The sequence below is a fragment of the Apiospora marii genome, assembly GCF_038362585.1.
Source record: "Apiospora marii strain CBS 49790 chromosome Unknown utg000015l_segment0_segment0, whole genome shotgun sequence".
Lineage (NCBI taxonomy): Eukaryota > Fungi > Ascomycota > Sordariomycetes > Amphisphaeriales > Apiosporaceae > Apiospora > Apiospora marii.
In genome coordinates this window covers 22,999-47,099 of record NW_027117386.1, presented here as the reverse complement: position 1 = coordinate 47,099, position 24,101 = coordinate 22,999, and the positions used below count along the sequence as shown (strand labels likewise).

General features: G+C 49.9%; 2 protein-coding genes across 2 annotated transcripts; one reads left to right on the top strand and one right to left on the bottom strand.

Moving 5' to 3' along the window:
* Positions 1-1,590: 1,590 nt before the first annotated feature.
* PG985_016356 (uncharacterized protein) lies at positions 1,591-3,156 on the bottom strand (the record flags this gene model as incomplete). The annotated part of the gene is made up of 2 exons (XM_066836122.1): positions 1,591-2,736; positions 2,785-3,156. The coding sequence occupies 2 exons, from the start codon at positions 3,154-3,156 to the stop codon at positions 1,591-1,593; spliced, it is 1,518 nt and encodes a 505-aa protein (XP_066675873.1).
* Positions 3,157-23,273: 20,117 nt separating this feature from the next.
* PG985_016355 (uncharacterized protein) lies at positions 23,274-23,752 on the top strand. Its single transcript, XM_066836121.1, has 2 exons — positions 23,274-23,483; positions 23,540-23,752. The coding sequence occupies exons 1-2, from the start codon at positions 23,297-23,299 to the stop codon at positions 23,608-23,610; spliced, it is 258 nt and encodes an 85-aa protein (XP_066675872.1). The 5' UTR covers positions 23,274-23,296; the 3' UTR covers positions 23,611-23,752.
* Positions 23,753-24,101: the final 349 nt, after the last annotated feature.

Genomic DNA, 24,101 nt, shown 5'->3' with positions numbered 1-24,101 from the left:
GACGTTCGGTTTGGATAGCTTCTGCGTTCGTTTTCTCCAAGCTCGCGCGATTCGGATTTCCCTCCCAAACCTTCATGGGTTTTTTGAGTATTACATTCTGAGTATGGCGATAGAAGTCTGAAGTTGTACCGCGGTATGGTAATGCTTGCATTCTCTTAAGTAAAATTACAATGGTTGAAGACTTTAGCATGCTTTTGAAAGAGGAAAAGAGGAAAAGATTGAGGGCAGTCAGGTTTTGAACGTGCCAGCCAACCACATCAAAAACGTGTCTAGATTTTACTTCGAGGGCTTAGGACACTTGAGACAATCTGCATTTCCCTTCATACCACGTATAATTTCTATCCAAGCCATGAGCATAGTTATAATGCTTCCAATCGTCCCTCTGCGTAAAATTTGTTAAATCCCGCGGATTGCTAAAATATCCTCTTGATATCCTTGATATGGAGGTTGTAGACTAACCGTGCCACTAGTGATTTGGGCAGTTATATGCCCCGCAAGTTTCTTTGACCCTACTAGAACCCATTATGCCCCTGGTGGCTTTGTGGCCCGGTTTGCCGTTGTCAGGGCAGGCTTCGAACTTGACAAATTGCTCCTCAGTCTTGCCGCAGGAATAAATCTTGTTGCTGTAGTAGTTGGTGCACATAGTGTAGGGAGTTCGGTGAGTATCATTAAGCATATGTATTTAATGCGATACTACATGCGACACAATGGGTATTAAAGGATAGCAAACGACAGACAGCTTTTAAATATCCGTCGTGCACTGCTAGAGACCAAACTGGGCTCGCGTCGCGTGCAACTTCCCCTTGATCGCGAACAACACCACGGTGATCATGAATAAGTACAACTTCCGGTTGAATTCACGTGAAGATGGGTGCATGAATTATGGCCTCATGCAAACAGTAATTAGAGCCGATCAGGCTCCGGCACGGTGTGTATTATTGCATTGATGGACGGAGGATGGACCACCTGCTAAAATGATGGTATAGGCCACAGTTGGAGTTGACACATATGTTCACACGTGTATTTGGAAGAGGGTGTGGTGATGTAAAAGATACTGGGCGAGTGATTTAGTGATTGGACTGGGGACAAGATGCGACCGGTGAAGCCCAAAGTTCGGAACAGGAAGGCGCATCACCGCTACCTTGCACCCTCGCAGCTCGCACCTTGAAATTACCAATTAGTTATACTAATAAATCGTCGTCGCTAGCGTTGACATCTTCACATATTCAAGGCGTATATACAGATCTGACTGAAGGCGATGCTTCTGTTAATAGGATGACCGACCGCGGTTTTCGCATGCTTGACTGCGTTTCTCCGATTCAGTTCACACTGCGCCACGGATGAGCGGAATGTCGCTGAGCCGCACGCCTCTGGACGGACAACTGCACGGATATCATCCTTAGGGAATTTCAAGCGTTCACACTGGGAGGGGAATTTTGCACAATATCTATAACGGCAAACGGTTAGTTTTCTGTTCTATGTGGTTGTACTCGTTTCTCCGTGCAGTGGCCTAGTCAACGTGGTTTTCTTATCGACAGAGTTTGTGGCCTTCATCAGCTGTGGCTCGCGAAATCTTTCATCAAAACCCAACTAGGGAGCTGGCCTTGCAACACGCCTTCCTCTTGTCGGTTTACGTTTAGTGGTCGGAGCATCCATCGCTAACTCGTCCGCAGATGATTCGGAATCCTGCGAGGTTGAAAGTGCCTCTGGCGGGCTGAATTGTCTAATGTTTTCACTAGTAGTTTCATTGTTTTCCACTAGGTCTTGGTCCGTAGTTGGAGGCCCTGTAACTTGGGTTGAGACAGAGCTTGTGTGCAGCCGACTATTCGCCAGCTTTATAGCCTTGTCCCTTTGGTGTTTCGCCCAATCCAGGCCATTGCGGTAAGCTGTGAACCCCTGTCGACAGCTTCCCATATTCCCAGTCAAAGCCCACGAGTCTAAATGGGTCATCACATACTCGGGGCGACCACCAGGGTGCGTCGGATGTTTGACATGGCTGGTGAACATCTTGAGTGTGCCAGAGTGATATGTTGATGTGATCACACGAGAGTTTCCGTCGTTTTGCGACTCAGAGCTTCCGTATGAAAGAACGCCCTGTATTCCTCTCGCACCAAGAGCACCATCGTAATTCGCCTGCCGTGCTGCAACAGCCGCTGAGCCATCAGGACCCTTCACTGCAAGAATATTGTTCGGCATGATTGGAAGATCATGCTGAGTCGAAGGGACAATAAACCCATCGAGATCGGCACGTATTCTCCGGTCGAGCTGCTCTGGGCGAGCGCCATAGTAACGATCTGGATTTCCTGGCACGAGTGAGCCATCTGTCAACTGATCGAGGTTGTTGAAAGGTATTTGTCCAGAAACACATTTGCGGTCTACGATGTTCCCTTCAATTATAGGGACCACATTGGCGACGATCTGCCACTCCTTTGTTGCGTGCGCGTCCTCTTTCTCGAATTTCTTGAAGTCGTCGTTCGTGAAGCGTGAAGGAGACAATGATGGCCGAGGTTGGGCAAGAACCGCTCTAATCTCCTCAAGATTGTCGGGAGGTGGAGGGGTGCCGCCATCTGGGTACTCATATCTGTGGGGAAAAACACTGTGGTCGATGAGATGTTGTTGGAAAGCACGGTCATAGGGTCCGGTACTCTTGGTGCTCGTCGTGTTGGAGCTACGCTTCGTTGGTGAATGCGAACCGCGCTTGCGTCGCCCAAGGCTGGATTGGCTCATGTTGCGGAACTATGCTGTGTTAGACACGGCATTTGAATCGGTGAAGTAATGACATACCCCTCTGAGATCTGACAAATCCGGGCCTCCCTCCCTTGAAAAGCGTTTGATTCGGCGCAGACGCGCGGGCGTCGACGCCTCGAGGTATGCTGAAGCGGACTGAAACGACCGGCTTGCGGCAGCAGTCCTTGTATTGGGACGATCGTCCGCAGGTGTTCCCGGGTGTTCGACTGCGTTTCTCCGATCGAGTTCGCCCAGCGCGCCACGGATTAGGGGGGTTTTGCTGAGGTTGTCCCAGAACCGAGGTGGAGGTCGGCTTAGGTGGAGGTGCTTCGGCTTCTTTCGAGGGCGTCGGTCGACGTCGGTCGGTAGCGATTCAGGAGTAGGAGCTTGTCTGCGCTTGCGCGAGCCTAAAGAAAATGGTTTATTCATATGGATATACTGCGAGTTGGCGGCTGGCTATGTTGAGGGCAGGTTCTTTTATTGCGCATGAATTCGAACTGGCTTGTCGCTACGCGCCGGCACTACGCGGGGGACGGTTGGCCCAAGCGCCCGCAGCCCTATTGTTCCAGGGCGCTTCACGTCAGAAGTCCATTCATTCACAGCCAATAGCAGAGGCGCTTAGGCCCTGCAGTGAAACGAGTTCAGTGTGAAATATTGGATGCGGCTCTGCGAACCAGCCGCACACACGTCCTGACGCTTCCGTTTCAATTGTTCCTTACCTAGCTCCGTTGCGTACACATGGCGCACTTAGTAGCGGCGCAGCCGATCTCAGCCTGGTGGAGTGGCCCAATTTAAACCTCCGCCATCTCATGCTCCCCAGGCTCGGTCCAGCCCGTGTGACCGGCGATTGAAGGCCCCGTGGTTATCTCGGGCTATTCCCAATGGCTTCACGGTGTTATTCTATTCCATAAATAACTGGTGTTCTCACATCATAAAGGGACCGCAACCCGAAAGGGGCGATGAACGATACTGATAGTGTCCCTCATGAGCTGATTGGTTCTTTACCGGCCACATTTTGATAGCATTGTAGGTCCCGGCAGCTTGGTTCGCAGGGAACCTTGGCGTAAATAAAAGCGCAAACCTCGCGCGTTTGCCTTTTGATCTATTCTCCCCCGTTCTCTCCTGGTGCACTTTTCTCTTCATGTTTTCAGATCTGATGTGCTTTTTCTACCAAACTCTTTGGGCCTGTGGCCACTGGAAATGGGGCCGTTTCTCTACACAATGTGCGAAGGAACACCGCATTGGAGAAACGTGCGGCTTGAAACTCATCTGGAAAACGGAACCCCAACGTGACGCATGCAATGTGTGCGCACTGGTTGCCAAGAAACACCTTCGAGTTGAAAAGATGGTCTGTAATATCGAGCGGTGGAAATGCGAAGGTCACCGGACTGCGACGATTGAGAAGACGAAACAGGAACTCTACAGAATTCAACAAGCAATTGGGCGGCTACTCTCGCAGTACCAAACACAAATGAGTGGAACTGATTCACGGTTGAGCCAACCCGCAGCTACAGGGAACATGTGCCGGCTGCCGCCGATGCCATGTCTGGGCCTACCGGAAACGGCTCCCCCCACGAAGGAGCAAGGTTGCAGTGCCATAGCTTGTCCTTCGAAACCGTCTTCCCGACATGGTTCTCAAGTTGAGCGCGGCACTGCGCTGTAGCTTGTGCCGACAAAGCTTTTTTACATGAGCTCGATGTACAAGGTGCGTGCCTAGACCGTCCATAGAGTTGCCGAGACCCCAGCCGATGAAGATTACAAACTAGTGAATAAGAAAACCATGTTAACCAGGAATTCCATGTCAGAACTACAGTAACAGAGGACAAAACACATTTTACTTCGACTGTAGTAATCACGGATGGAGACAGTGGCTGTAAATGTTCAGAGGCAGGAGCTTGAAGTAGCACTCTGCCACCTGCATCCATGACTTACACGTAGCGCCGGACGGAGAAATGTGTACAGCTACATAGAGCTAAAAACTAGCCGTTTCCCACCATAGACATTGTGCATGGCTCCCATTCTTGTGTGAATATTTGGGATTATCTTAAACGCTACCACGTTGTCCACCCAGACGCGCGGGGCCCTACTATTGCGTTCTCTGCAGTATCATCTGTGGCTGCCATTGCCGGCCGTGAACGACCTAGCTGCAGGGGGTGTCCAATTTTCGAGCACAATGTTCATAACACATCCTGGGGCTCATCTCGCTGGGTAGGATACAGAAAGGGTTCGCCTCTTGTTAGTTCTCTCAACACTTGCCCTTAGCCGGATCGACTGGTTAATAGTCACACGATCTCGGACGTCGAGAAGGTAGTAGTTGGCACCGCCAAATAACTTTCGACTCTGTCGCGCTGGAGCCCTCCATATAGAGAGGGGAGACCGAGCCAACCTCCCTGGGCCAGTGCGCCGCTAAAAAACGATTAGGAATGTACCCCGCGTCTTAGAAGTACATGTAGCCCACCCTTTTGATATTTACTATTGCGCTGGGGCACACCAAAGGATTTGCGCCAGGGCTGATACTACAGGGCTCCTAGTACTACCATGCCGTGGATCGCTGGAACTCTTCTTTTCAGTGGTTATGCCACGCAACACACGAACCTACGCATCTTCTTGCTTTATGTATAATCAGACCACAAACAATGCTTCACAAACTGCCGGATAAAGCGTTACTAATGATCCTGAAGTTCGCAAATAACGATGAAATGGAGGACTTAGCCTTGTCCCCTTGGCTATCAAAAGCTCGCAGTGATTGCGACGCCCCTCGCATTCTGGAGGATTGTCGCATATCCATCAGAATGGGCTTTCTTACGATCGATTCAATTCTCGAAGTACCCAATACACAGATATTTCAAATCAATCTGCTGGCTATTCGAGGGATTGGACACATATCTAGCTGTATCGTCTGAAGCGTTCAAGGTTCTTTTCACCAGATAGCAGAATTGGGAAGCCTCGTCTTACCGGTGCGAAGTTTTGGCTACAGGGCATGTCAGCATGCTAATGTGCAGGACAGTAGCAAGCCGACTTGTAGAAGAATCTACCCAACACACCCATCCGACATATGCAAGCTCTCCAAGATTGAGACAGTTGTGCCCGCGAGTGATATTCCACGTCCTGGGCGTCACACCAGATCTCCGGTCGGGTATAGGATCTCGGCTCTGGTGAACAATCTCGCGGCCTACCACGACCTGCATTGACAAGCCAGCACTGCGGTTTACCGGGCATGCTCTTCTATGTAAAAATCCCTTCAGCCCTCTTCTTCTGAGAATAAGTTTCCTCATCGTCGACGTCGGCAACGTGAGGGCTCGACCTAGTCTCGTAGTTCGAGGTTCTTATTCAACATCGGTCGATGACGAGATGATGAATGGGCCTAGTCGCCTCTGCCAACTTTAGAGGCCTTGCTTCTCAGGCGAGAACAAATCAGGAAAAACAATAAATCCTGACCACCACCCTCGGAGCCGGACTTTACTTCGACCAACAGTTCACCTTTCCCATCCATCAATCATCCTAATTAATCATCTTAATTTCATTAGCACAAATTCCTTTGAGGGGGTTCCACGTCCTTACCGAGTTGATCCGCTGCCTGCAACGTACACAGGAGCTTTCATGTCTCGAGGCTTAGAGTCGGTTTCCATAAATCATGATGTCACGGAAGACGATCCTCTTGCTGGAAAGCGCCAGATCAAGCTGATGCAGAACGAGGTCCTCACGCTGGTCGGCCGCCTGAATGACGCGTACCAAGAGAGGGATGAGCTTCGTCATTGCGTTAGAGCGATAGAAGGCTTTCCAGACAAACCGGCCTTGCTGCTTAGCCTTCAGCGTGAGAATCTCGTACTGAAGAAGCAACTACTCTCTGCCCAGCCAGCTAGAGAGCATGCTAGTTGCAGCGAAGTCGGCCGTCTTGGTCCCATTGACGTCGACCCTAGGGCTGAGCTCGAACTGATCAAGGATTCTGTTGCTGACGCGTGCGCGTCGCTTGAGGGGAATGAGCGCATACTGGATCCGTCAATAGATCACAGTGCAAGTTTGGTGCTTTCACAGTGGGCCAGCAAGGTTTTCGGGCAGGATTTGGATTTCAAATCCTTCATCGCATCTTGTAAGAAGTCCGGCATGAAGATGATTGACGTCCTCAGGTCCCTCGTGGCCACATCACTTTGGGCTCTTGTGTGGCAGTATCCCTTTGAAGAGATAGCAACCGCAGAGTCCCCGATGCACGACTCCTACAAGAAGCAACTGCTGGCAAGGTGTAAGTCATATCACCTGAGATGGGCTTCTCATGCTGATTGGCCAACGCAGATGGGTCTGATGTTCGCCAGCTTGACACCCTTGTCTACAGGTCCTGGGTGTCGGAGCCCTCCTTCAAAGATTTCGTCAACAGCCGCTCTAAGACGTTATCGGGTTACATGTGCCACGCATTGGCCCCACTGCTGGACTCCGAATCGAGGCAGACTGATGTAAGTGAAGAGGTAATGTCTGATTGGATACCAGCAGCTCGTTTCGAAGATGCCGTGCACCGCACGATCGAACTGGCGGCAAAGCTGTACCTTACCAATAAGGGCTGCTTTTGGGCTTTCCCTCAGCACGGGAGCCAATTTGACTCGTGTACGATGACCCCAACTGACGTCACAACCTACGAGGAGGGTAATCGGACAGGGCAAGCTCCCACGGTTCAGTTGTGTCTTTTTCCTGCTTTGTATATGAGCAAGATTTCGGAAAGCTCGGCCAGTTCAGATGGGGGGGCCAAAGGCTCAACCAGGAGCGCTTCTGAGGACTTGAGTGGCTATCAACTTGTTGCCAAAGGTCTCGTGCAGATCAAGCAGGGAGATAGAGCTGTATTTCTTGATAATGTAGATACATCGTCAGTCAGCGCAAGAGTTTAATTGTTTGCTGTGGCTGGCTGTTTTGCGGGAAATGAGCATTTCAAGAACTCTATCCATGATTTGTGCTATTCATGATCTAAGAGCATAATCCTCATTCTCGAAATGTCCTCCGCAAATGTACTACCCACTCCCTCTCGTACTTCCTGGATTGTGAGTGGCCTTCCTAAGGGCCTTAAGATTTGTCCTGTGTTTCCGCTTGTTCGACACCAACTCCGCCAACGGACGTCGGAGTGTAAGCAATGAAGCCCGCTCAAAGTCGATCAACATGACTCCTATCGTCCCGGGATTGAACAACACGTTCGCCGATCGCACGTCCCGGTGAATCACACCCTCCTGGTGTAATGCCTGTAGGGCTCGAATAGTAGGTGGAAGGAACTTCTGTCTTTTGTCTTCATTCACCACCTGCGGAATACTGATTCCACCCCCAAGAGAGAAGCGTTATATGCACAACAGAGACTCGATGGTTATAGTAACAGACCTTGTTCATTGGGGGGAGGTCAATGGCGCCCAGAAACACTGGCACGTACGCACCTTGGAGCGGCCTGAGTCGCCGATAGACGGCGGCCTCGTGCCCGAGGTCCTCGACAAAAGCCTGCACGGTGCCCCTGCTGACAAAGGTGTAGCCGTAGGCAAGGAGTGTCACTTTGAAGAGTACACTGCGCGCATCACCATCGTCTAGGGGTATGATCCCATCGTCAAGAGACTGCTCGAGCTGTTCCCAGAGGAGGCGAATCCACTCGTCATGACTGGCGGGATGATACCCACGGTTACCTGCGTCACCCTTGCCGTGAAGCGACACGTTCGGGTATGTCGAATCCAGGAGCCTCCCTAGGACTAGCTCCAAAAGGCATCTTTGTGAACAGTATGGCTGCTCCTGCACGCCGCTTCTATCTGGATGAGTCCGATGCGCCAGGCATTGACTGCGCCGAACCCCGTCTTGTCCCACGGGGTGGGAGTATCGGGTGGTATTGGTGCTATTTCATCATTGTTGGATGGATCCGGTACGTCCTTCCTTGGCTGTCCCCTACGCACCCCGTCATTCCATCGACTGCGTCTCTGTTGGCATAGGACATACGGTGAGCGACGCGGTGAGCGATCGACCTTTTCGTAGGTCAGAACATAGCAAGACGTGTTTTCCGACGATGCCGATCGTTCACTTTCTGGAACAGACCGTAGTGTAGTTTCGAAATCCTCAGCCCACGTCTCGAGGCCATCCATGGCTCTCTGTCGCTCGTCCTGCCCATGCTGCTGACGTTTCCCAGGCGCCCCGAGCGCCATTAGTGTAAATAATAAGCATTGGCCGACAGCCGAGCAGACGGTGGGTGAGCCGATACCTCTGGGCCAGGTTCCACCAAATGGTAGTTCAGGGGTTGGGGTTTGCCCCAATCGACTTTGAGAAACACAATCGTCTCGCTCGTGGTAAGCTGGCCGTACTCCAGACCACTTTCCATCATGAAGTGATATGTTTGCGTGATGGCGGATGCTACGAGCCTCTCTGCATGGCACTGAAAGCGCGCATAGGGTTCTGCAGAGTTCGGTATGAGCTTCCGGTTTACCACTTCCTTGTATATGTTCATCGCCCGAAGCCCTACACGCCAATGTGCAGCGGTCAGCTTATGGGGCGGCTTGTACTTGCAACCATAGACCGTAGTACGCGGTGCCAATACGGAGCTGCTGGCGTGGTAAACACAGATATGATCTGGCCGTAGCTGGTGTAGATATTGTCGGTGGTTTGGCGTCCGAGGCGGTGACGCTGGAGTATCCCTGACCACAACCTCCTCAGCAACATCACTAATAGCGTGAGGATGGTTCTTGATGATGATACCATCTCCAAGCTGATAGGCGCTAGCGACAGCTTCCACTCTTTTCAGCTGTTCTAGAATGGCCCTGGCCGGATCCTCCACGGTATTATGTAGAAAATATTCGAGGGTCTTCTCGTCCGCGATCAGCCGCTGCGAGATTCTGTTGCCGAGGCCGACTAGGAAGTTTCGGTTCTCAAAAACAAGACTCCCGGTGGGGAATCATAGAGGATGCCGAAGGCAGTTCTTTGCTGCTCGAGGAAGTGGAACCATGGCTTCAGGTTCTTCGGACACCATTTGTCACGAGGGTTGGTTATTGGACCCTTCGATGTCAGCTGTGGATCTGGTTCGATGGCGAATCTAGAGAATACGGAGGCATTGCAAGCAGCGATGTATTCGTCTAGTGTTGTTGGTCGTGTCTGTTCCTCGGAAATATCGGCTCGTTGTTGTTCTTTCTCGGCGCGTCGTCGCTCCTCTCGCCCTTTCTCTGCGTCTTCGGCGCGTTGCTACTCTCTCGGCGCGTTGTCGTTCCTCCTATCGTTCTCTTTCGGCCTCTTCGACGAGTTTCAGGGCAACTTGGAGTTGTCTTTCCAACTCGTTTACATCTTCGTATCCAGTCATGATGCACAAATTGATGTCGTGATGAACAATGGAGCATTAACTTCCACTTGTGCTGATGTTTCGAGGTGCAGCCTAATTGAAGTGGGGCCACTGAGCGTTGCGAGGGGTGACCATAATGGCAGACTATGCAGGAAATGAAGACTAATAGCGCAGTATACTTTTCATTACTGTACCGTTGGCAACTCGTAAAGTACCATATAAGAATAATAATAAGATTATGAGTTCATGCTACATCTTTAACTATACGTATCGCTCTCGTCTAGATTCACCCGTCCTGAAACACCTGGTGTCGGCTGTGACCCACTTCTGCTCTGCATATTTTCTGGCCCGTAAATCAGCGGGGTCGGATATTGCTTGCCCTACGGCCGGCGCAATTAGCTGGTGCCACCTTCAAATGCATCATGACCTACAATTTGACTGCGCTGTGGTGGCCAGCTTGGATTATCGGAAGAGGAATACTCAACCCACCGGGAGTTCATATACATGGCCATGTACATTTCAGCTCCACAGAGTTCATGGAATTCGTCCAGTTTTCTGATTATCGTCAGTCGCCGCCTACGGAGCTTTGCCTTCTCCTGTTTGTGTTCTCTTTGCGCGCGCGTCCTCGTCGCCTTAGCGACTCGACTAGATGACTGAGTGTTCGGGCTCATGTTACTATGAATTGAATGTTGATAATTGCAGCAATGTCTTCTTAACAACCGTGTAATATGCAAGTGGAAAGGTGCTGATGAACTGCTTTCATAGACTTGGGGAGAGCTATATATGTGACTCTGTGCGGCAGCAGTTCTGACGGACATTGTCGCTATGCAGGATTGCTGCTATCACGTTCTGGGTTGCGGTTTCTGGAAATAAGACCTTTCTAAATCTAGAAAACGGTATATCGTTCCTGGTTCTAAACAATCTACCCTACTTTGATCCAGCCATGTCTGCTGCTTCCATACAATCCCCGTGACCGTCTCTCATTTCATGTAACTCTAAATTCGAGCGGGCAACTGTGGTAAATGAATTCGATGCCGGCTTGGAGCGTGAGCCGCGTATTCTCAGACAGTAACGTAGCATAACTTACCACATGACCGATCTTGGCCTTGAGTTGCTGGAGCTCAGCCTTCGCCAATCGCAATTTTTCCTCCGATTCTGCTAGTCTTACTTGAGTGTCGAGGAGATCGGAGGAGGTGATCTCAGAAGCCACCTTCCATGCCGCACAGCAGACATTGGACTGGCTCAAGAGATATTTGGTGGTATTGTGAAACTCAATCTCATTACTGAGCATCATTGAGAGGACGGCATCACTGTTCGACTCCATGGTGTCTGGACTTGCCAAGTTAGGTTCGAATAATTTACAAGATTTCATGAAGCTATATATCTAAGCTATGCCTCCCTGGCGGCTGAGGCTGTACATGATTGGGTGATCAAAGAAGTAACCGTCTGCACTGCAGTGATGGTTGTGTACAGGGTACTAAGCGCTGAAGCGGTCGGAAGCGTTGACCCTGTGGAAGTGGCTTTCGGACCCTCGGGAGATTTGGTCATTGTTCCTGGTGGTACTCGACTTGATGATTCGGTGGTCACGGTGCTGAGCGTTGTCATAGACGCGCCGGGCTGGTTCCAAGAGGTGGAGTGAGGGTCTATAGTGTTAGTTGCATGGATCTGTGTGTCCAAGAAGGTTGTGGTAAGTGATTGGTGAGTCGAGACTACGGTTTCTACGAAGGTACTGGATCCGGAGATGGATGTGACTAGCGATGTAAGGAGCGATGACGCCTCTTGGATGCAGCCGATCTTTCCTTCCTGGTCAGATGTGATCAACTCAGGGCTGTTGGTGCCGTTGGTGATCACTGCCTTCGTGCAGGTGGGAGCGGGTTGCCCAGCGCACTTCCTGTATCTCGATTAGTGATACCCTACCACAAAGTGCGGCTTTGGAAATGTCACCAAAATAGGTACGCATCCCCATTCGGTGCTTCGGTAGGCACGTCGAATGCCGCCACCTGTGTGCCCATGCAGGGAAGCCGGCCGAACGAGAAAACGACAGGGAGAAAGTTGTCATCGGTAAAGACGAGTCTGGCCTCACACGGCTTGCCGAGAACGTTCTTGATTCTGGGATCTGATTAGCTCCAGACCATGCCGTTCTACATGACACCTACGAGACTTGCACCGGTGAACTCGCCACCAGTTGCATAGGCGGTTGTTCCAAGCATGCCCTTGGCGTGCTAATATTGGTGAAGCTCATGGCTGAAAGCGGCAAGAAGGTCTTCATGATGGTAAGCGCGCGTGTCGAAGGAAGGCCTCAGTGGCCAGACACCAGCGTTCCAAGCTGTATATATCTAGTAGCTCTCAAATCCTGGAATCTATTTTGGGAAAACGAGTGGTCATTTTCCAGAATGACACAACTAGTTTTCAGTAAGCTGGAAATACACCTTCGAAGAGCCATAAGAAGCGCGCAAAAGAAAGGCACCGAAAATACACTGGAAGCCCCAGCCACCAAATTCAAATTCACAGAGCAGATCATGTTTTCAGACTCAGAGTACAACATGACATTTGGAGAGGATGTTCTCAATACGCAGGAGATGTTAGCGGGTCCCACTTCGTCAGAACTGGTGGTCCCGGCTCCTGAGTGCAACAATTGCAAGATGTAAGTCTACTTTTCCGATGGGTATGCCTCCTTACTCAACGCCTCTAGCCTATTCCGACACATCATGCAGAAACTCGAGCATCTAGAGGCCGAGTTGGGGAAAAACAACCACCTTGAGCAGCGGTTCGACCGTGTCGATCAGGAGCTGTCTCGGAACAATAGATTGGAACGGATCGAGCGGGATCTAGTGAGAGTCGGGGACTCGACAGTTGCTCTAGCGAATGATCTACGGAGTTTTTCCGTGGACGTTCATTCACGGCTGAAAGATGGCGCCCACCAAGCACGTTAACAGGATTGGGGCCCCTAGCGTACCTCGTAAATGTAAGACAGCAAACAATTAGATCGATCCCTAGTGGATTGTTCGTCTAGCGCAATGCAGACTTGCAGTAATTGTTCATCACGTGGTGTGGTGTGGGTTACATCGTTCATCGCGGCGACGCCCTCCAAGCAAACATGTGCATATACCGTGCTAGCTACACTCCGCAGGGTTTGTCAAGGGCGTGTGCATAGTACTTGGGGGTTCTTCAAACCTGGTTTCCAACAACGAGATCCTAGTCTACGGAACCCGGTATGTGACCCGCTTGGGTCAGTCATATAACGGGGGTCTTTTGCTCGTAGAGGTGGAGCATTCTGCCAACATGACGTCCAGACACGAAAAGGCTCTTCCCTTTACCCCAGGCATGCCGGCAGCTGAGCAAGCAGCCGATGCGACGGACTCGGACAAAACTTACAGTCCCGATACATACATTTCTTTACTAGAAGAGGAAAATGAGCAGCTTAGGCTCCGGAACCAAGAGCTTGTTCGTCAGCTGAGATACGTGCAGTATAGGCTCGCCGATGAAACAGAGACCAGGAAGGACGCCAGTGAGAAGGCCGGGCAGTACAAAGCCGGCCTGGAAAAACGTGATGCGCTGGTGGGTGACATCGCAAACGCTATCATACGCGAATTCGAACGGTATAAAGATGTCATTTCGGCTAGGCCAGAAGAGCAGATTCGTGTATATTACAGAAGTAGTTTTGACCACGACTCGCCCGTGTGAGCATGGGGTAACGAGTGTATAGTGAGGAATTGAAGAGACCACATAAGCGCGCGCTTCTCCATACCAACATCTACCCTATAAGTATCATGGTCAAGACCAAATGATTGACAGGTCTGCGCATCCAAGCTATTGTACACCCTTTGACAAGCACAAGGCCACAGTGAGATTGTTATCATGTCCATTATTTGCCAGGTCATCCGCGATGAAGACGTACCCGTCCATGGCATGACTGTCGTTCTTCATTGCGCCGACGCTGCGCTCCGTCCTTTTGAGGCATCGACAGACATAGAGGGGAACATCTTTCAGTGGCACCCAGCGGGAAGCACGCCGGTGAATGGTACTGGTGTCGTGGAACCCATCAACGACACACGATGGCGTATGATCTTCGCCACGCACCCGTACATGGGGGCCGAGACAACATTCCGAGAAATACCTGTCGAGTTCTACATCTCATCCAGGGGGCATTATCGCATTATCCTCCTGCTCTCAGACGATAGTTACGGCGTTATTCAAGAGAGGAAGCCTATTGAAGCCCCCGAGGCTTTTGTTGATGGACTGCTCTCTCTCTCTCCACGTCATGGCGAGGATGCACTGGACGCACACGCCACTAAGCAAGATGATGACTCTGAGTCTTGGAAGAAGGAGCCGTCACCCTACAGTCTCTACGAGGAAGTCCGCACTCAAGGCAGTCATCGAGCCCAACGCCGACATAAGGCCGCCGCTACAGAAGGACCACGGCGATCACAGAGAATCAAGATCATGGCGGAGAAGGAGGGGCAAGCTTGAAATACTCGATGTACACAATTTGTAATATTATATGGTCTAATTTAATCCCACACTAACTATTGTAACTTGGTTCAATGAACGTCCTGCGAGTACTCCGGGTTTCTCTGCTTAACGGAGAGATTGATCGTGTCGTATAGTCGGGTATGTGATCTGGGTAAGTCAGCGAAGGTCTCGACGGCGAAGTTACTGCAGAGACAGCTGAAGAAGATATATGCGTATTGAAACTAGTTCTCGAAGCCTGGCTTATAGATGCATCACTGATCGACGAGTCTTGATTGCGATTTTGTTTTGCAGACATTCCAGCGGCCATAATCAGCGAGTTTCCCTCGATGTTCACCTGCGAGTTGGACCTTGTCTCATCGCCTAGAGGCCATCTCTGGAGGAGAGGACCCAAATAGGACCTAGGGCTGCTCGTTCGTACAAGCGGCCCTTCCCTCAGCTGGGGGTTGAAGTATGAACGCGTATCTTCTTCAATTCCAGAGTCATGCGGCCCATGGTGGCCAGTGCTTCTCGTTCGTATATTTGGCCCCGCTTCTGGTTGCGGGCCGAAGTACGAACGTGCGTACTCGGTTTCAGTGTCTATCGGCCCATCGCTTCCTGAAAGAGAAATGGACTCCATTGGTGGCCGTGAATCGCAGCGGCCGCTGCTAATCGCTTGGTGATTCTGACCAGCACGGAGTATTGGTCGCCTGACCGTCAAGCCTGTTGTGGTCGGTGACCTAGCTGAACTGGTGTAGTTGGGTAATTCGCCCAAAAACGCGCAGAGGATATCTCGCTGTACGAAAAGAGTCGTGAGATGGTCCGTATTGCTGGACTCTAGGAGCTGGGGAATGAATAAGTGGTTAACCATATGTTTTGAAGATTCCATGAAGGGGCGGCCACATCGCCTGCTCATCTGTTCCTCATTCTGATCTGAACTCTCGATCCTTTGGTCTTCTGGCTGGCTCTGCAAGGAGACAAGTCTAAAGATCTCAGAATTGATCTTTTTCGACGTGAATCCCAGCATACGAGATCTTCGTAGCAGCTTTAGTAGATAGTAGTCTTTCGACCCTGCGAGACTAGTACTGCTTCCTTTCTCTCGGCGAGGCGGATGGTCAGAGAGCCAGGGGAAGTATCGCATTGCGGAGATAAAGACCTCTTGATAGGACCAGCTAAAATCTGGATTTAACGGAACCTCGCGAAAGTGTTCCTCCTTGAACTCGATATAGCACTTGTTGGGACAACGCCAGATTTGGTGCATCGCCTCGTAAAGCGACTGTCCCTTTTTAAGCCTTGTTAGTATCGTCGATTTAAGTATTTCTGAGCCAATGCTGAAGTACTTCATGTTTTCGTGAAATGTTTTGATGCTAGGAATTATTACATCAAGGTCAAGAATGGCGGACTCGATCCTCTTACGACGGTCTATATCGTGAATCAGAGGATATAGAACGCGTGAACGCATTAACTTTCTGATAAGTTCCCGGTCTTTTCGGCTTGCAGAAGGAGCGAGCAGTTGAACGTGTTCAACTGTTTGTGTGTCCGTGGCCAACCCGATGTCTTCTTCTTCCAGCGTTATCTTCTCCCAAACTTTGAAGGTCCGTTTTAAGTACCGTTCCATCGCCTCTCTGCCGCGCGAAGCTAAATGCTTCTCTATGTTTCCAAGCTCCAACCCACCTCTGAGGCCGGGGAAGCGCTTGGTCAAACGATCTAGTTGTACGACAAGCTCCGGGATGTCCAGCAGGCGTTTTAACGCCTTCTGCTTATGTAGCGACAGCCTGCCGGTCCACTCGCTCTCCGATCCCGTATCGCCTTGAATCTGGTATTGGCGTATCTTCCAATAGATGTATCCATCCGGACGACATGTCTCGAAGTGGTATCGTTCAGCATGCGGCCGGAGAAGGAGAAGGGGATCGGTGCCCTCGGGAATACAATATAACCTCGCCGTCCACCAAGTCTCTGGTCCAGACGTTCTCATAGCCGCCTCGAGACGCTGCCTTCCATGAATGCATTCAATCTTTCGAGATGATCGGATCTGTCGGAAAGGCGGGCGAGTCCGTGCTAGGTCTTCCAACGGGATAGCAGAAGAAGCCAGAACTTCATCTAGTTCACTCGGCCACAACTTGACATCGATATGATTGACATCTATCTCTGGTTCACAGTGACGTTGGAAAACCGACTGTAGTTTGTTAATCGCATTTTCGTCCTTATCACGGCATAGATCGACCGAGAGATTTGCGATCTGGATCTGGCCTATGCCTATCAGAAACTCGTGCATTTTTGCATGGGTAACACGCCTCTATCCGTAGCTCGACAAGCACTACTTATGAGAGCTCCTCTTACGGAAAGATTTGGGATGCGGAAACCAGAAATCGAGCGACGGATAGCTAGATCGCGAAACATGACAATAAATCTGTTATAACTAGCCAGATGGTCAGGTCTACGGTTGACACGTTCAAAACAACTAACAAGAACGGTTTAAAATGAAAGGCCCTCTAAAGATCGGTCTTATCCTCATGAGCATTGTGATGGTGGTGAACTACGTGTAAGAAACAGCAACGAAAGAAATTGGACTGCTCCTAATATAAGTAGTTCGAAGAAGCATCCGAAACGTACTTCACGACCACATGAACGACGCAGAAGAAACATGAGGTAGAGATAATTGTGTTGATGGACTAAGTCTAAGGACTATTTTGATTCCTCTGGAGGAAGGCTCATTGATGTCGGGGTCTTTGGGCTTGGTGGATATGTAGCCTGCACGAATTTGAGCAGGTATCTTTGAATAAAACGTTTTAAATACACTTACCAAGTGTTTGGAGCCTTCGGCTTGCATCTTTGATAGTTCAGCTAACTGAGCCTGCGAATGCTTGTACATCTGGAACCAATAACTGGCTGCCACCCGATACTTCTCGGAGTCAGCTCCTAGAGTAGTCTCGACTGAATGAGAAGGGAGAGGAAACGGTGGCAGGTTGTTGTTTCTATGCCATGGGGGAACTCCAAAAGAAGATCTCGTGGGAGAATGCCCGCTGGTGCAAAGGGGGAAAGTCTCGTCACGTGGAGCAGCGTGCTGTGACATTGTGTCTATTGGGATTTCCAGTGAGTGCAGAAATGTATAGCAACAGGAACGAGGCAATGTTGATAAGACATGAGGGCTCTTTAAGTACTTGTGGAAGAGTGGGTCTTGAGATACTCTTCATGTCAAACGTGGAATCAGGCTGGTGTTCTTAGCGAGTCGATGCTCTCGACCAGGTCTTCCTGTCGTTTGTTGTACTGCAGCTCTTGGCCGAACTCGCCGATAGAAGCGAGCTGGGAAGTTCTGAGTACCATTGCCGACCGGGCTGATCGAGATCATGATAGTAATGCTGTAATTATCTAGTATTATACCGCATGTACTGCACTCGACCAACAGCTCTGTTTCTGCTATATAGAAATAGAAAACGAGAAAGTGAGACTTCAGCAATTGATATATATAGCTTTCTCCTCTTCATGTAAGGATAGGATAGTGGATATTGTATTATTTTATCATAAAGGGACTATCATTATGGATTCGTATATCCTATATGCAATCTTCTTTGCGTCCCTAGCAATTTCCCTGATTACTTACGCGAAGTACCACAAGCATCTCTATGCATTGGCGTTGAGATACGGATACTACTTGAAACTGCCATGGATATCTCTTACGGTGGCTGAGGTATTTGCTATTACCACCTTGATGCTGGAAAACGCCATTCTGACTTTATTCCTACCCCGATTGACTGACGAGAGTCAGGCAATTGTATCGATCAAGCTTTCCTTGGTCCATTTGCTCCCGGTATTCTTGGGAGCAAGTACTCCCTTCTTCCACTATGTACTTCCTGACACTCTTCGCAAGATTCATACTTGGCTAGGAATCAGTGCAGTCGCACAGACACTTTTCCACGGAGTTTCGTTTGCGTCGGTGGCAAATAGAGAGCAAATCATATCGGGCAGCCTCGCAGTATTCTGTTTCTTTGCAAGCTTAGTCACTGGGATGAAGTTATGGCCTAGTATACGATACATGTCCAAAAAGTTACATGGGTTTCTGGCCGTGGCTGCTATGGGGTTTATGCTATGGCACACATGGGAGGTTTCGAGATCTTTTTCCTCAACGGCCTGGATCGCAGTCTTTCTTTGTGGCTTCTCCTTGTTCTTGTCGCAAGCCATAAAGATACGCCCCTTTCGTCGTTCAGCTTCCATTACCAGTGTGGAGGTGCGAGAACATATGGTTTACATGACCGTGGCCATAGGGAAAAAAGAAGACGCCGGACCTAGCTATATTTTCCTGAAGTCTCGAGATCTGCCACTACGACAGCGTTATAGGTCTGAACCACTACTTATCTCATGGTGGGAGAAAAGTCGGCTGGAAACGAACGAATTCGGACTACTCCTGCCGAAATGGATGTTTCACTCGGAGCAACTCACTTTCCAGGCCCAGAGGACAAGACGAGAGCCGATACGGGCATTCATCCGAGGGCCGTACCGGGACATCCATAACTTAAGCTGCTATGAAACTGTGCTTCTCACGGCGCAAGGGATTGGCATTGCTGGCGTGTTGCCCTTGATACTGTCCCTGTAGAGAGGAAGCACAGCGATACGAGAAACAAGCGTACTGGATCGCTTACCATGTTAAACAACGATAAACTCCGGAAGCTGGATTTATACTGGCGACTAGACTCTGAGCATCAATACGATTCGGCGGTGGGCTTGCTCGATCGTCTAAGCGGGGCCCAAAGCGAATCTTCTCGCTTGCAGGTATGGATAGCTTATAATACCCACCGCAATATCAACATTCCATCAAGAACCGGCTGGTCCAGACTCGAAGAACAGTCATACCTGGAGGAGACATCATCCGCTATCAAACGACAGTCTCAGTCTACCCCAGGGAAGAGCATCGTGATTGGTATGTGATCGCAGACCTTCTTGCAGTGGCTACTGATGAAATACAGCCTGTGGTGATCCTAAGTTCTGCGATACAATGAGGCAGATCACGCGTTCCCATATATCGACCTACAACATCATCCATTTCCGTGAGGTTATCGGTACAATGTAACGGAAGTGAGCTGGTGAACTGGATTCGTGCAGTGTAGGATAGCCGTAAGACCTGGCTTGCATTCGAGGCAGTGTTGGAGATACCAATAGGTGCCGTACGCCATACTAATGTCCATATTAATACATATGTTACAGTAGTAAAATATCGCGGATATGGAGGAAACAATTTTGTGGCATGCCAATAGGGTCAACTCTACGACCTGTAACAATGAGAGGTTAGAACGTGAAGCATGTGTGGGCAAACTATCTTGCATCAGGGAGCTGCGATGGAATTGGTAGCGAACTAAGTCACTGAGTAAAGCGGGGTAGATTAGCTTTGGTGGGGCGCTCGTCCACCAGAGAGACGCTAACTAAACCAGTCTTTCCCTACCCCATTGGTAGGGCTGGTAGTGCATTGTGAGTCTTCTTCAACATCAGGCATGGTCGTCGCTAGGTGCGTCTTGCGTGTGATTGCTCGGAATTGCCTCACGATTTGCCTGGTATACCGACCTCTCAAGCTATGTGGCAGACGGACATGTACGATGTCGTGATCAACCTTTACCAGTCCCAACTTGTAAGTCTATCGCAGATGATACCAGAGAGCTTCTTTTATAGCTATAACCTGGTACGGTGTGCATTTAGGGGGGGGGGGTGAAGAAATAAGCAGTTGGTTCTTTGTCTTACGAAAGATCGAAAACGGCGTTTTCGATCTTTACCACCCCATTGTGCCCTTTGCGGCTTCCACCTCGGGCAATGCTTCGTTGGCCTATATCTAAATAAATAAATTGCATGAGCTTGCATAATGTGGCTTCTTCATTCGGTCGCCATGATTGATTACTGACGAAGTGGGTGGAAATGATTATTTTTAGGGTGTTTGCTCACTGATGACGATACGGGCTAGTCCCAATTGTACGTCCCATTTGTACCCACCCCATCCATGAATGCGATTGAGCTCTTCCTCATTTCCTGTTAGTAGCGTTCTTACCAACATTCTTTCCTGATTTCCGTTCTTGCTAGCAGTTCCTTTCTGCCAGCAGTTCATTTCTGCCACCAGTTCATTTCTGCCACCAGTTCATTTCTGCCACCAGTTCATTTCTGCCACCAGTTCTTTTCTGCCAACCGCCCTGTTCTGCCAGCAGTTCCTTTCTGCCACCAGTTCCTTTCTGCCACCAGTTCTTTTCTGCCACCAGTTCTTTTCTGCCAGCAGTTCTGTTCTGCTACCAGTTCTTTTCTGCCAGCAGTTCCTTTCTGCCACCAGTTCTTTTCTGCCAACCGCCCTTTTCTGCCAGCAGTTCTTTTCTGCCAGCAGTTCCTTTCTGCCACCAGTTCTTTTCTGCTACCAGTTCTTTTCTGCCACCAGTTCCTTTCTGCCAGCAGTTCATTTCTGCCAGCAGTTCCTTTCTGCCACCAGTTCTTTTCTGCTACCAGTTCTTTTCTGCCACCAGTTCCTTTCTGCTACCAGTTCCTTTCTGCCAGCAGCTCCTTTCTGCCAGCCGTTCTGTTCTGCTCTGTTCTGCTACGGATGCTACATAGGGATAGATGCTACTGGTAGGCAGGGATTGAATGCTACCGGTAGTAGGGAGACCGGAGGCACTACTTATAAGAGCTTCTCTTACAGGTGAATCCGGGATTCGGAAACGGGAAATCGAGTGTCTGATATATAGATCGCGAGATATCGCGTTAAATATATTATAAATAACTGTACCTACGGTAAAGAAGATACAATGATAATAATTAACAAAAGGCTTAAATTGGAAGGCCCTCTAAAGTTCGGTCTTATCCTTATGATCGTTGTGATCGTGGTGAAATACGTGTAAGGAAACAGTAAGGAACGAAACTGGACTGCGCTAACATTAGTAAGTCGAAGAAGTACCCAAAACGCACTCCACGATCGTGTCTCCAACTCTTTTGCAAGGTCATCCTTCTTTTCGTACTTCGATTTCAGCGCACGCTTTCGGTTGTAGAGTGCCAATAAATCTGCGCTCCCAGGCATGTCTTGACCACCGCGCTCGGACATTCTTGGGTTGTATTTGAAGAATTGGAGATCCGTTACCATGAAGTATCGTGGGGTGATTGGACAGTAGAGTTATGCACAAAAATGTAAGCGTGGGGAGCAAGACAAACTATCTATGTGGATTCTTGAACGTAAAGTGACTGGAATTAATCCAGCAGAAATACGCGCTGGATCTAGCAGGTTTTATAACACACATAATGCTCGATGTGCACGCAATGCAGTATCCCAGAGCATTATTCGTGCTGCCTTGTTGCCACAGACCAACCGTGCCTGGAGGTTAAACCTATCTGTGCCAACTTCGGCGCGTCGAGGATGGCATAGATTATCTTATAGAGCCGCATTAGGCGTCTTTCTTCAATGCACAACCCTTCTTAGTCTGAAGACGTGGGTTACATCAGATGGCATTGATCTTGATATCCTACTTACCACATATAGAGTATGTACAAGACGAGAGGAGGGGCACGAGAGGGAATGGGTGAAGCGGGGCAGTCTTAGCTGCTGTGACTGGCAATCCCAGAACTTCAATGCTTGGCCGCAGTCCCGCCAGCTAAAGCAGCAAGGCTACGACTTCTCTGTCACCCACTTCCTCCTGAAACGGAAGTGTCCCCATTGTGCTCAACATCTACTTGTCTCAATATATGGCTTTATGTGTCCTAAGAAACTACTATAGCGGCACGATGGTGTGTCTTGCGGGCTTTGTTCTTGGGCCAATCTTGTAGCTGCCTCTTTCTCTTTGGGCATGTTTGGTTGTCCGACGAATAAGTAAACCAGGCCAAGATGGGCTGAAGGGTGCCAGTGCCTTTGATTCGCTCTAAGGACACATCATGTGGTTCGTATGTGCGCGTTAATTCACTTGTCGTGATTGGTTTGGTAGGGACAACTTTTTTGTTTGCTCACCGGGGGGCGAAACTACTGTACTAAAGACCTAGATTCACTCACCTCAGGTCGCAGCGGCCGCATCACTTTCCTAGCTATTTACCGTTCTGCCTGCAACCAATTCTGCTTGCAACCAGTGTCCATGCCCCGCCCTTACCGTTCCTTCGGTTCACTTCTGCTAGCCGTTTCTTTTCGCAGACCATTTCTGTTGACGGACATCTTTAGCGACCCTTGCTGGGCTCAATCCTCATATGATCACCGATTCAAGAAGCAAGCGCGGTGATCGGCAAGCGAGCGCTTGCGTGCTTTATTAGGTACACCCCTTGCGCAAAGTGGAGACATGGATTATTTCTTTCCCACCCCTCGACTTTGGAGTCTCTTTCTCGATTGCCTCAGATATTTTGGCAGCACGAACATCCCTGAGTTCTCCCCCATCCCTTCTGCGTGCTTCTCTTCTTTGCCTACGAAACATCAATAACGGCGTTATTCATCTTCTGTCGTACTCTTCCACACATTCTTTGACCATTCCTTTCCACCAGTTGCGCTGTCGTCAAGGCCCTGAAACATACCCCAGCCCATCTGGCTATAAACCTTGTAGCTCCTGTCGCTATGCACGCCACTCTTCCTTCTAAGCTGCATCTACTATCGTGGTTTTACTACTCTCCTATGTTCCACACTTAATCATGCACAATTGGAACCTTCGGTACACAAGTTGTCCCGCTGGCACGCGGTGGTATGTGTGTTCCAACAACAAATTCTCCGGTTGCTGTCCTATCGACCCCTGTGATCAGGAAACTTATCCAACGACTGCATTGACGACGACATTGGAAATTTCCTCACCCTCGGACATTCTTTCTTCGACGACGACCTCTTCGAGCCATCGTGTTTCCCCCACGTCGGATCCTGACAGATCCATGAGTCCGGACCCAGTTAAGACGACGGGTTTGCCTGTGCTTACAGCCGTCGGCCTCGCGGTCGGAGCTTTGGTCATCGGCAAAGTACTGGGCATCCTCATGTGGGTTCTAATTAGGAAGTATCTCCGGGTTCGTCGGGTACAGAAGCCGGACCTTGCGCCTGGTGGGGCCCATACAAGAGTGCAAGGTAGGTCACTTGCTAATCCCGAAGACACTGTATCCCCACTAAAGCTTTCATGGTAGAGCCTGGCACCTCCATCCCGGAGCTAGAATCCCTTCCATATTCCCCAGCCTCCGCAAAGCACGGCCTGTGAAATGCCAAACGAATTCCCCGCATCCCCACCTCAGTTACTATCCCCAGATTTCAGGACGGAGGCTTGCATCACGGACTGGACAAAGCTTTGATCCCGATTTACTTCGGGATTACGAATGCGTTCAGAACGTCGCCATTTACCCAGCCCTGAGATGTCAGCGGCGATGACTCAGAGAGCAGTTTCCCTTTGTAAATGATCAGTAGTCGAGAGCTTGGCTATGGTGTATTAGTGAGCGCCAACCATTGCAGCATATGGCATACCACTAGGTCGAGCAGGTGCTCAGACTTTTTTCTGATGGCTCTGACCGTGGCCCCACATTGCGCAGGCACTTGTATATCCCGATGCGTACAATCACTTGGGCGAACAACCACAACAATGTCGCGTGTAACTACAACTGGGACGAGGATGTAACGACCTTGAACTTGCCATGATGGTGGAGTAGACCCCATTCTGGACAATGGCAATGTGTTGGACAATAGGCGGCCGAGCAT

Coding starts and splice junctions, on each gene's coding strand:
- PG985_016355 (XM_066836121.1), top strand. CDS start 23,297: ATGAGTCCGGACCCAGTTAAGACGACGGGTTTGCCTGTGCTTACAGCC. Junction 23,484..23,539: donor GGCCCATACAAGAGTGCAAG/GTAGGTCACTTG, acceptor CTTTCATGGTAG/AGCCTGGCACCTCCATCCCG.